Genomic DNA, 14,165 nt, shown 5'->3' on the forward strand with positions numbered 1-14,165 from the left:
ACACACACACACACACACACACATATTTACAGAACGAAAGGATCACCAATGGGAAGATGCAGTCTGGAAGGTTGTAATGTAGTGGTTCCCAACCTGTGGGTTGGGACCCCTTTGGGGGTCGGATGACCCTTTCATGGAGGTCGCCTAAGACCATTGGAAAACACCTATTTAATTACAATTATGAAGTAGGAACGAAAATAATTCCATGTTTTTGGGTCACCGCAACATGAGGAACTGTATTAAAGAGTCACGGCATTAGGAAGGTTGGGAACCACTGTTGTAATGTGAGCAAAACTGAAAAAAGCACTTAGAGGTAGTGGATTGGGGAGACCAGTTAGCAAATTACAGCCAAGAGAGATTTTGTTTTGAGGGAAATTTTACATTGGTTTGCATCTCTTCTTAAATTTGGACTGGATTGGCATTTTTTAATCTCAACACCACCTAAAGTTTTCCTGATGCAAAGGCATGGAGGCTTCTTGGGAAATCCAGTGTCCTCTGTCTACAAAGGAGCCCCAGGCCTCACAAAGATGGAGACATATTGGATTGCAAAGGAAGTATCTTTGTTGTGATGCAAATGGTTGTTAAATTTCTTGGACTTTGAAAATCCCCCAGTTGCCACATGACCAGAAGGAGGAGGGTTCAGACTGCAAGAGATGCCCCTCCATATTATCTTAACTCAGAACAGAAATAGCAAAATTCAGGCCTATGACTATCTTCATTTTTCCCCTCCTGTTTGGTTTGTAAAACGTTGCGCAATGAAGAAGCCACTGAAGCTTTGAAAACTTGAAAGCTTTGAAAAACACTGAAACTTTGAAAACTTTGAAAACATGTATATTTTGCATTTTGGTTGGCCCAAAAAAGGTATCACTGGCCCGATTCATACTGCCAATAAGCAGTGTACCAGGGCCAATTCCAGGGTTAGGGACCGCGCAGCAACCACACAGTCCCTAACCCTAGAACGTAATGGCGGCTCCGCCATTGTTACGTAAGTGCCATGCGGCATCCACACATTGTTGCGTGGCACTTACGCCACCCCTGCAGCTTTAAAAGAACCCATTTTTCACAGGTTCTTTTTCCGCCGGAGGGAAGCCGCATGGTTTGGTGGCTGTGGCTTCCCTTCAGAGGAAAAACAGGTGCTGGCAGGCCACCTTTTTTCAGCGGTCTGTACTACGCCAATGTTTCATGGATTTTTTATTGGATTTGCTAAATGGCCAACATGGCTACCCCTGGATACAATCTAAGGCTGTGCTATAGTCTATAAAGCACAGGCTGATTTTTTTCTGAAATTCTTTAATGTGCTCCATTGTTCAACATAAGTTTGAAATCTGATCCTCAGTGCCTTTCCCTTTTCAGCTTGGACATAGTAAAATTCTTTGTTGTAAAATAGAACATCACTTTGCCTTCTCTGGTTACTGCAATCCCTGGTATCTCCTTTCTTGGGGATAGGAATGTATATTGAGTGTTTCCTGTCTGTGGGCCATAGTTTTGTTTTCCATGTTTGTTGATAGATTTTAGTTAGAACTAGAGTAGATTCAGTCTGTATATGTATAGGTATGCCGTCTATTCCTGGTGATGTACTTCACCCAAGTGCAGCTTCCACTCCACTTTCTAAAACTGGGACTTCATCTTTGAATGGTTCTTCCTAGAATGAATCTGTCATTCTTTCATCTGTTTTATATAATTATCTCATGTATTATTTCCATCATATTGTTATTTCTGTTTGGTCATGTAATGTGTTCCCTTGCTCTCTTCATTACTAATGCTGCTCTATTTCTCCTTAGATTTTCATTTCCTGAGTAAAATACTCTGTAATCATAGAACTCAAAATGTGCCTTTCCTATCCACTTTAGCTTGCTTACCCCAGGTTTTCAACTTTCATGCAATACAATTTTTTTACTATGTATCATTTCCTCTCATTCATGCCTCTCACATTCCATGTTCCTATAATATGTGTTGCGAAGCTTTGGACGTTCCTTTCACCACAGAGCATGTCAATAGCTGGACATCCTTTCGGCTTGAATTTAGTTGCATCATTAGCCACAGTGCTGTTCTTAGTTGTCCTCTGCTGTTTCCCTGTAACATCTTGAGTGTTATCTGAACTGGGAGTTTCGTCTTCTTGCACTGTCTCTTCTTTCATTTTATGCCTTTTTAGAAACAGCTTATTTTCCATAAGATAACTTGAAGAAGGCTGTAGGGAAGACTACTGTTTCTTACTCTTCAAGAGCTCAAGGGTAAGACAAGGTAACCTGAGAGTGGGCTATGACACAACTGGCATAACTAACATGTGTATAGACATCCTAAACATTCAGACAATGAGCATTGGAAGTGGGGACGGAGCCTAACCTTTGCAGCCACTTGAGACCTTTCTACATTCTTGGAATCTATGAGAGAATAGGAGATAATTAAACAACATACGCTAAATGTGTGAGCATGAAGAGGGGATATAAGCTGGAACTCTTACTGCTGTTATTTGGAAACTCACTTGTAGCTGATTTACAGCTGAACCACATATGGAGCATAGAGTGCTTCCATCTGAGATGTCATTATCCACAGTTCTTTATGAATGCTCCCATCAGAGTAAATATTTAGTGGGGTAATGGTCTTTCGTGTAAAGATGGCATCTAAACCACAACACTCTTCAGAAAACTCTAGCAATTATCATTCTTTCCCGCATCTGACTGCACAGCTTGTGGATTGAAAGGAACTGCTTTGATGGATAAAAAGAAAGAAAAAATAAATTGATTAGCTTAAGCTCCTTTAAAAAGGAAGAAGAAGAAGAAGAAGCACAGCAGAGGAAGTGGCTAGTGCTCCATAAAGTGCAGTGTCAACTCTCTATTGCACAAACTCTGCAGGGCGTGCAGTGATCTTGAGTGCCACATGTAAATTTATGTAAATACCTTTTGCAAGCCTAGCATGTCCTCTTCTTCTTGAACACCTCAAGAAAATTCTTAGTCCTTGATTTGGCAAAAAGCAGAAACCTTCCCTCTGTTTTACACAGTGGGGTGGGCAGGGAGCATTTGGATTAATTCTAAACAAACAGGAGGAGAATGATCAAGCTGTTATTTAACAGTTTCTAGCAAAAGGAACATTGCTAGAAGGGAAATCCTCATTTTCATTCACATATATATGCATCTTATTATTGCTACAGGTTGAGTATCCCTTATTTGAAATGCTTGGGTGCAGAAGTATTTTGGATTTTTCCGATTTTAAAATGCATGTAATTGCATATATGTACATAATGAGATATCTTGGACCCAAGTCTTAACACATGCACGCTTTATATACAGAGCCTTTCTTTCCTTATCTAAAGTTGCAGCATACCTCCAAAGTGACCCGAAGCAGATTTATTTTGATCTGTCTGTATGGGCTCATTGTAAGACTTTCCTCTCAGTAAAGATAGATAGGGTTGAGTTGTACATGTGTCAGTGATGGCAGCATGCCTTAGTGGTAATGCCTCAGTCTTTTCAATTGTTTTCTTTATGCATGTCATGTACTGCATTGTTGCCTACATGAAGTTAAACCAAAGTTACTTTCTATGGACATCAGTCCTTGTATTGTTGATGGCAGTCAGAGCTGAAGATCAAGCCATTCTTTTTAAATGTTTCATAAAAGGAAAAGAGAGAAAAGGGGGGGGTGTAATTTTACTAGGTGCAGATTTGCAGCATTTTTCTCGTCAACTCACTCATTCATTTGTTTACTCTTTGACGATATACAAGATCAGAATTGATATTTCTCTCATGCAGAGCACAGAACATTGCTCTTAGATTACTGCAGTTTAAACTTGAGAGCTTTTTGCCTTGTATTTAATTTCTTTCTTGCGCCACATATAAGAAAATCACACAGCTCAATGCTTCAGTGCTCCATTATGCTGTTGTGTAAAGTGGATCTGGGTGTGTGGCAAGCGGCGTCAATAGAAGAAAATGGAGAGAAAGGCATTGAGCCTTACTAAATAGTAACACTTATGGTGGCAAAAATATAGAAGGCACCCATGGAGAAACTAGACGCTGATTTAAGTATTTTAATAAAAACAAAAAAACATGCTCCCAGGGTCAGAAGGCAATTTGTTATTAGTAGTTTAAGATGCCGATCCAGTAAATTACCACTTCTCTTGCTTAGAACAGAATGTAGGGCATGGGTGTTTTTAAATGTTTTTTGATAACAGGATTTCTCTGTCTATTTTATTCTTCTTCACAGAAAAGGTTTCTGTTTGTTTCAGGTTTATTGGTTTTACAGAACAGAAATATTGTGTAAAATATCCACACAAAGAATTCAAAGAATTGCCCAAGTATTTTTATGCACTCAAGTTGGACTTTGGGATTTTGTTTCTTAAGCATCTCTCGTCCATCTGCCAATATGACAGGACCATCAGCTTCTGAAACACTGGGGACTTCTAAAAGCAGATTGTGAAATAGCATGAGGGTCTACTCTTCAAATTGAAAAATCCCAGTGGACGGATCTAAGCCCTTGGATGTGCTTAAAATATCTTTTTGTATCCCTGCCTAGATTGCTATAAAGTAAACTCATTTAACAGTAAGATGATTTAAAATGTCACTTCCTCTGATGTGCTACTGACAAAGCTCAACTCAACCAGGATCAGAAATGAAACTCAGGGATTCGAAAACATACCTCAGAGGAGAGACAGGCTATTAAAATCCACCAAATCATCTCTAACTCAGACCGCAGCTTGAGCCAGATGTGAATTATTCCTTCTGTCTTCCAGGAGAACCCTCCACCAGTCCGAAAATACATTTATCCCTCCCTTTTATTGGGTGGGACTGAATGAGCAATGGAAGAGGAACTTAATGTAAGGAGAAGGTTTTATTTTCACTTTCCTTTCATGTCCAGTATGCTGATTATTAACACAGCATGCCAGGATAATGAACCCCAGTACTTCACTAGATTTACATCTCCAGAGAATTGCTACAGACAATTTTTCAGATTGGCCTGTAGAAAAATACAGGTTGAATCTCCCTTATCCAGAATGTCAAAATCTAAAATACTCCAAAATCCAAATTTGTCCACATGGGTGCCTGAGATAGTGACACTTTTGCTTTCTGATGGTTCCGTATACACAAACTTAGTTTCTTGCACAAAATTGTTTAAATTATTGTGTATAAAATTATTTTCAGGCTGTGTGTATGACTGAATGAGAGAACTCCAGGTCATGCTATCATCAATAGCCCTGCTCAGGTCTTGCAGACTCAGGGCCATGGCTTCCTTGATTGAGTCTATCCATCTGAAGTCTTCCTCTTTTCCCCATGCCTTTGAACTTCCCAAGCATTATTATCTTTTTTGGTGAGTCTGTTTTCTCATGATATGTCCAAATTATTACAGTCTCAGTTTAGTCATCTTGGCTTCCAGGGAGGGTTCAGGTTTGATGTACACTAGGATTCATTTATTTGGGCACAAGAACAACAAAATGTCATATATTTGTAAAAGTATTAGGTTCCAGAAACTCTGTTTTGTTAATTTTTTTAAAAAATCACTGCACTTTGTTGTTATTGTCAACAACCTTTGAATTGATCACCAACTCATGGTGACTCCATGGATGAGACACCGTCAAGACTCTCTGTCCTTCACTGCTCTGCTTAGGTCCTGCAAATTCATGCCCGTGACCTCCCTAATTGAGTCTAGCCATCACTGCTGGTCTTCCTCTCTTTCTTTTACCCTCTACCTTTCCTAGCATTATTGTCTTTTCTAGTGAGTCCTGCCTTCTCATAAAGTGGCCATAGTACGACAGCCTCAACTTGACTAGTTTGGCTTCCAGGAAGATTCCAGGTTTGGTCTGTTCAAGGACTCATTTGTTTGTCTTGTTACTACACTGCAAAGGCTAATGTAAAATCTCTCTCTTAAGTTAAAATGCTTTGTCCAAAAATAATACTCACTTTTCTCATTCCAGTTAATATGACAAAATTGTGCACCCACTAATTTTCCTCTGAAGTAACATTTCAAAATACCATTTGGGATATGTTTCCTAAAGCAGAGTCCTAAGGTTCCTAGGTGATCAATGAAGCAATTTTAGTCACCTAGTCTGTTTTTATATTGCTGTTGCTATTGGAATTATATTGCAGTCAAAAATAACATTTTGTCTGTTTTCTTACAGGGTGATACTATTGTGTCCTGTGACTCTTATGGTGTTTTGAAGCTATGGGACATTCGGAAAGGTTTACCTATGGTCTCAATTGATGCAGGCCCACATCCTGGCAATCACGTGACTTTTGATCCATCTGGTAAGATCTTTCTTGAAACTGGAGCCTTTGAATATATTTCGCATTTTTTCTTTTAAAAAAATATTTGCCACAGTGTTGAAATGTTGAGAGGAAACTTGAAAGAGTTTACTTTTCCTTTTTATTTACTTTAGCACATTCCTCAAGCTTAGTTCATAATTTTGGGAGGGGGGTGTTGATCAAATGTGCTGATCAAAACATACTCTACACTCAGGGCCTATACAGGCTGCCCCTTTGCTGGCCGGATCAAGGCTGCAGCAACCTCATGCTGTGGCCCCAATACGGCCTCTGGAGAGTGTAAAAAGGAGCCACAAAAAGCGGGTCCTTTTTGTGCCCTCCCAGGGGTGCCATAGCTGCAGTGGCATGGACTTATGATGCCCCTTTGGTGCTGTATCATGTGGACCGGAGGAGCGACATGATGCAGCACTGGAGGAGCGACATGATGGCACACACTCTGTGAACTAGCGTGTGCCAAAATGGTATCATGAGAGTGGGGTTAGGGCATCCAGCATGTGGACGCTATGCCCTAAGTCCACTCACAAAGTGTCGGTCTGTATAGGGCCTCAGTTAGTTATCATTGAGCTTCTGTCTTTCATCCCAAACTTTGTCTAACAATGCAGCTGGGTCTAGAGTGCAACAGCATGAGGTTGTATTGTAGACTTATATCACTTTGACTATGGTTAGGAATACAGTTTTGCAAACTATCTCCCGACATCAAAAGTTGGATGGATGGATGAATGGTCAGGTGGAAGAAAGGAATCTACACCTAGAGTCCAAACTGCGTAGCCATTTCATCTTCTTATCCAATCTCAGCAGCAGACCTGAAAAGTGGGCAAGAAAGTAAGAAGGGCAATGATCATTTGCTATTAATTAAAAGTAATAGTCCCAACAGTTACATAAATGTATATAAACATAAAGTTTGTCTACATGTTTTATTCATTTCCCCTCTCTTTTCTGCCACTTAAATGCTTATACAAGTATTCATAAGCTACCCTTGGAAAATATTATTTCTCTTACAGCTGACTTCATTCATGCCATAATACATGGTCAGAAATTTGCACGGAAATGAAATATATGTATAGCACCACCATTTTTGCATCCTCAGCTATTTATAACAATATGTCACCTGCATTGTGAATGACTTTCCTTTTATTTTTATAAGTAGCCAATGTACAAATAGAATAAATGTACTTTATGTGGGACATTAATCTTCATTCTTAAACCTGAGTAATCAGTCATGATAAAATACAGACACACACACATACCCATGAATATATTCCTTAGATTTATTTCAATAAATAGCAGATGTGGCGTAATAGATGTATGTGAGTCTCCTGTTTAAAACGCATTCCTCAGATTGACTCCTAAATTGCCTGAATTCTCTCCTCAGATTGATTCCTAAATTGCCTGAATTCTGCTGAATTCACCTTTTTTCCAGGTGAATTCCAAAGGATTTTTTAAAAAAAAACCCACTGTCTTCTCATAGGGGCCAATAGAGGCTCTCATAGTGACAGAATCAGAGGATAAGTCTATAATGAGCCATGGGTCCTTATTACTTTCATATTTTCCCCCATGAACTACTGTATCACATTCTTACTCAGTGTAGTACCATCAAAGTCAATGTGACCAGATTAAGGGGCTCTTTGGAGGCTTGAGCAATTGACACCATTGTGATATTTGTCTGATAAATTCCTATGAACCCCAGGTGGCTTTAGCAATGAGAAGTGCTGGTTTCAACCCAGGGGGACCAGCAGTCCTTTCACTACTTTTAGCCTGAACTGGAGAAGAATTCCAGGACTTGTAAAGTTCACCTCTCATTTGACACAAGACAGAACAAGCTGCAAATGCTCTTTTCAAAACCTGGCTTAGGAGAACTTCACCAGTAGTGACATACAGTGGAACCTTATTATATGCGGGGGATCCGTTACGGATCCCTCCACGTATAAAAAATGGGGCTCGTGCACGGCGGCGCGGGAGGCGCTATGGGTGCGCGCGTTCATTCAATTGAATGGGACGTTCCGCCCCATGCGCGCCGGCACCTTTGAGCATCTATGCTCAAAGCCGCCTATAAAAAGACCGCGTATGCGGAGGCGCCACTGTATTAAGATAATCTTCATGTGGAAACTGTTTCTGCATGAATCACTATACACAGGATGAAATTGATAAAGGATACTGAATAAGAAAAGCAGGAAAGGCTCCCAACAGAGGGAGGAGTGTATGTTAACTCCTCTCACAAAAAGAGAAGTGCATCTGTACCTGTACCTCTGCAACTTAATTGCTATGAGAAACTTTGATGTTTGAAAAGAATGTTTCCCCATAAAACACTATTTACAAAGAACAAGGATTTAGACATATAGGTATTACTCAATGGCTCGTGTATGCTTACTAGTACTGTACGTTGACTTGTAATCAAATCAGCATGTTCAGCATCTCTGCAAATCAAATGCACAAGCTCTTTTTTAAAAGGATAAATGTTTGGCTAAGGTATGACATTGCTATAGTTGTTGAGCAGCATACCAAAATAATCACAAGAAGTTATCTCAAAATAGACTGTATTTTTGCTATTTCATTTTGAATATATGCAAAAGCAGGTCTTTGAAGAGTGATACAAATCTTTTTCTCCACCATTCTGAAATCTAAAATACAATTCCTGCTAATGTATTGCTGATATCCATATCTGTCAACGGCTAACCTGCAAAAGGAATTCTAGAATGTATAGGTATGACTGAGATCTCAGCCAGTGTTAACTCAAAAGATTTTTTTCTCTTCTTTTCAAACCAGGGACAGATGCTTCTTCTTCATGGTCTCTGTGACTTACACAAATGTGCAGTGCAATTTTCAGATCTTCTAAAGCTGTAAACGTGGTTTTTCAGTGGTAGCGCTGACCTACTCTTCTGAGGTATATAGGTTGCTACGCCTCTCCTAGCCTCAATTACAGCTTCTCTAGTTAACATTTCTTTCACTTTTGGTTTAAGACGTGGTCTGTTTTTCTGACTAGTCTTCAGATATTTCTTTTGCTTTGGCTGTTCTTCCTCAGTTATTGACTCAGACCCAAGAGGCACTACCATCCTCCTTCAAACCCTGGACTGCTTGCCAAGGAAAAATCCCACAGAAGGGTGGGTGCCCCCTCTGCCTTGGGGAAATGCATAAAACGGCCTCCTGACCACAATGCCAGGCATTTCTCCCTTCTCGCAGGCTTTCCGTAACTGCACTTCACAATTTAAAGCCCAGCTCTTGGCCACACAGCATGTGGCCCTAAAATCCTTCCTGGTACTGATCCAAACTATCACCTTTATAGGGCCATTCTTGATTCATGGTCACAGGCAGCCTTCCTACCACAAGACAAAGCTTCAAGTCTTTCTCATATGGGAATCAAATATCTCCACATTTGGAGGACCAGAGCATGGAACATTCAGATCCTCCAAGGCTATATGGCACTGATGATATCCATGATAGCATGCACCAGACTTCTCCAAGTCTAGGACTCTTCCAAGCACCTTTGACCTTCTCCAGGATTCTCAAGTACTTAACCATCCTGCACCCAGTCTGATAGTCCCTATCTTAATGGATGATAGACACCAACCTCAGTGCAGACATTTTTTCCCCTCAGCTTTTGCTGATACTTAGCCATGGATGCATCCCTATAGGGTTGAGGAATTCACCTAGAAGGGAAAATGGTCCAGGGGTGAATTCAATTACCACATCAACATCCTGGAGATGCTGGCAGTGATCAAAGCCTTTGAAGATACTTTGAAGATCTAGTCACATGCAACTCTGTCCAAGTGATCTCAGACAAGATAGCCATGGTCTACTATATCAACAACCAAAGTGGGACATAGTCAGATGCCCTATTACAACTGACATATCAACTTTGGAATTGATGCATCCCAAGATTGATTTGACCTGTTTGCCTTCCCCCAAAACCATCAATGCATGATGTTCTGCTCTCGAATCCAGGGCAGGGCAGGAAACATAGAAGATAGGACATGGGTCCCTCCTGTATGCCTTTTTCCACTACCCAATGATCAAACTTGGGAATGACTGAGCCAAATATCTCTTAGTCATCCCATGGTGACTGAGGCAGACATGGTTCACCCTGCTCCTCCACCTCTCCAATAAAACATTTCCCCACCTTCCACTCAAACCAGACCTTCTCACCCTCACAAAAGGAAACACCCAAACCTTCCCATGCTGAAAGTTATGGTATGAAAATTCACCCTGTAACATTGCTTCCATCCCCAGTGCCATGGATCCTAGAGGCAGCCCACAGACTTTCCACATGGAAATCCTATTTCTATAAATGATAATAATTCCTTCTCTTCATTCAACAAAAGTAAGTGGCCCCACCGAAGGTCAAGATTACACAATCCCTCAATATCTTCTCTTCCCTTTCTGACAAAGTGCCATGCCTCTCTTCAATTAAATACTACCTTTCCACTGTTTCCTGGCATTTCCAACAAGATGGCAAACCATCCTGTTTTCTACATCTCTGATTTCACACGGCCTGCCCTCCTTTTTCCTTGTTTCTGCTGCATTTGGAACTGAGGCTAAGAGGAGCAAGGTGACCTATATACCTCAGCGGAAGGGGATGCAGCTGCCTCCAAAACACCACCTCTATAGCTTTTGAAGCTTCAAAAATGACGTTGTGCAGGCACAAAAATCCCATTTGTGTAAAGTCACAGATGAATACTAGAAGAACCATAGTTACAGGCAAGTAACCTGTTTGTATATGTAACCTGTACAGAGAGAAGCACCTGTTTTTTCATGGGAAAACGTATTCAGAGTCCAATTGTGGGTGGGGGGTGGGTGGGGGGAGGATTCCTTTTCCTGCTGCTATAGTTTTGAAACACAGTGACCTATGCATAAAACATTAGTAATATTGTACTCAATCTAGAAAAAGTCAAATATGTTTACTTAACCTTAGTGGGAGCTCTTGTATCTGCCCTATCCAAATCATTTGGCTGTTTGGAAAAATATAATCTTCTTACCTTTTGCTCAGGTATTTTGTTGTCCAAGTTATCACAAGATGGTATGCTTTCTTCCTCCATATGTACATGTTGACGTCTGCATCATATTCATAATTAATGAGTATATATGTAGAAACAATAGAATTTTAAAAAATTTAACTTCCCTTCTCTATTTTCAAAAATACACACATGTGTATTCATGTTCCTGAAAAATGCAAGAGCCGTATTTTGAGCCAGATGGTATCTTAGCAGTAGAAAAAGCTTATCAACTCTTGATAATCTAAACTGGCAGAGTGTCAAGCTTGAGTGAATGGCCAGCATAAAGTACAGTTTAAAATAATGTAGTTATAACTCGGGCCATAGATCTCTTGACTCCAGTGCAAGCAAGCACATACTTTTCTCCTTTGTCACGGCTTCCCAGTTGGTCTCTTTGCAAGACTAATCTTTTCCTTTTATGAAGCAAAGCACATACAGCAAGAATGAAAGGATTGCTCAAAAACAACCCTTGTGCCTCTGGGGTTTTTTTTACGTGCGTAGAAGAAGGCAGTGGTGTCGTAGTTTAGCACTATTGTTTGTGAATTTTATGCCATTTATTCGATTTGCACCAAAAACATTCTCACAAATGTGAAAACTGTCAGAAGAATAATAAAAAGACATCTTACAGTCTTGCGTGCGTGCAGAAGTATTCCCAGGCAAGAATGGGAAAAACAAGGATTTGTAGCCTGTAGTTCACAGCCCACAAGAAATACATTATAGTAGCTTTTTAGTGCTCTTTGAATTTAAAATTCAGACATTTTAGGTGCCTTATGCATGTATGCACTCCCGTCCCCTTCTCTCTCATCTACCAATGTTTCCCTATCCCATTCTAGAATTAAAATTGAAACACTATGTCTGAACATGCATTCTTTGATAATTTCATTTCACTTCTGACATCATTTGTAAACTTTCCTATAATCATGGTTGCAAACTATGCTGTGGAGCTAATCACAGTAAAAATGCCAATATGAATGCGGTGTGACATTAGGTTCGCTTTAAAAATAAATGGAAGGTGGGAAAAGCAAGCACAAGAAGGAGGGAAGAGTAGGATTCTTGGACCACCTTTAGTCTCCTGAGTATGGTTAGGAGATGAAGCAGCATTGTGCCTGCATAAACCACTAAATACTGTGGCCTGTTACAGACTGCCAAAATAAAGCTGCTTCGGGTCTCTTTGGAGGTATGCTGTCTAAATGATGCATACATCCAAAGAATACGGAAGCTGCACCAAAGCTGCCCTCCAGTGCTTAGGAATGGAGTGTGGCTTTGGCGCGACCTCCGGACTCTTAGGACCCATGCATCATTTAAATTGCATACCTCCAAAGAGACCCGAAGCAGCTTTATTTTGGCAGTCTGTAACAGTGTATCTGTGTGTGTGTGTGTTTGTGTGTGTATTTTATAATCCATTTTCTTCCAGTAACTTAGAATAATCTTCCACAGATATTTAGTGATCTGTACATACCTAAAGATGTCTTTGGCTGTGCTCCATGCCTGTGTGCATGGTGATTTATTTTATTTTATTTTATTTACGGAATTTTATTTTATTTTATTTTTTGGAAACCCTTTCCACACTATTTAGCATTCACATTTATCTATGATCATTTCATCACCATTTACGAATAGCTGGAGTTTGTAAACAGCAAATTTAATTTCTTTATTTATTTTTATGTTTAAAGGATTTAGTTTAGTTCTCCAGGGGTGCATCTACACTTTAGAAATCAGGTGGTCAGGTGTAATATATGCTGAGATAAAAAGTGTAAGATACACTTTGTGTTGAAAGGACTGTGCATATTGTTCTGCCTAAAGAAAGGGTCTTTTCTAGCTTATTTCCCATTGTATCCACTTGGAGCCCCAGAAAGCCACTCCTGAGAGCTGTTGAGGAACCATGTGGAACAGCTTGGACTGTGAATAAAGGGAAGGGCCATAATGATGAGAAAGGATAAATGGGAAACATTGAATCTATATTACATGCTAATTGAAGCATCTTCCACTTGCATAAGTGGATCTTTGGCTCCAGAACAGCGAGTCACTGTATGGAATTGCTTTGCAATTGCTCTGCTTTGACAAGATTAGCCACATTGATATTCCCTTTATCTTTGTAAGAGGTGAATGCTTCCCTCTCTCAAGTGCAGCAAGATGGACAGTTATTTAATAGAGTCAACTTTTGTAATTCCGATTCAGTAGAATTCAATGTTCTCATCTCACAAGACTGCATGATTGCATCATAAAAATGAAGTTCTGGAAAGCACTATATCACTTAGGGTACTATATGACATGTTCTGTTTGTTGTGGGCCCTTAGTAGAGTGTGGCCTTATGTGATTGCTGCTAAATGGTATTCTTTGAGGAGATGGGATCTATTACGGCTGCACTGGATTTCAGCCAAAAGCGACTCAGTGGGAAACAAGTTTGCCTTAAAAATGCAAGCGTAAGAAAGAACCTCATCATTTTTACACAAAAAGTCTGAAAGTAATTGGAGATTTGAACACTGCCCGTGGGATGAGCTTCCTCACAGCCTTAATTCTGAGATCAGTTAACTGATTTTATACAAAAAGGTTAAAATCCTATTTACTCTAAGGGAGGGATTTGAGAATGGAAAGTTTAGGAAATAACATATATTCCTATTTGCATTACGCATCTAGTGAATGCATTAGCACCATGCATTCTTGGTGCTATATCCTTTCTAGTGCAGAGAAAGCTACTATTAGTAAATTCCCACTTTGGATCTATTTCCAATTATTTGATGAAAATTCCTTCCTTTCATACTGAAAACTGCACAGTTTCATCGTGAAGTCTGGCATAGATTCAAGAGCTTCATATTGTGATTAGCTTACTTCTGCAGACAATCAGACACTATAGATCCTTGAAGGTCATTTTATCCTTTCTTCCATGAAAGCTTTTTTTGAAATAGATCAACAGCTTCAACAGCTTCTGTGCCTT

The 14,165-nt window shown here is 39.9% G+C and overlaps 1 protein-coding gene across 2 annotated transcripts in view; it reads left to right on the forward strand.

Moving 5' to 3' along the window:
• SPAG16 (sperm associated antigen 16) overlaps positions 1-14,165 on the forward strand; it is a 510,294-nt gene that overhangs the window by 361,625 nt on the left and 134,504 nt on the right. For both annotated transcript variants that reach the window (XM_042446654.1, XM_042446655.1), the window contains one exon: positions 6,104-6,230. In XM_042446654.1, coding sequence (XP_042302588.1) covers positions 6,104-6,230 — 127 coding nt within the window. The remainder of the gene's footprint in view (positions 1-6,103; positions 6,231-14,165) is intronic.

The sequence above is a fragment of the Sceloporus undulatus genome, chromosome 1 (assembly GCF_019175285.1).
Source record: "Sceloporus undulatus isolate JIND9_A2432 ecotype Alabama chromosome 1, SceUnd_v1.1, whole genome shotgun sequence".
Classification (NCBI taxonomy): domain Eukaryota; kingdom Metazoa; phylum Chordata; class Lepidosauria; order Squamata; family Phrynosomatidae; genus Sceloporus; species Sceloporus undulatus.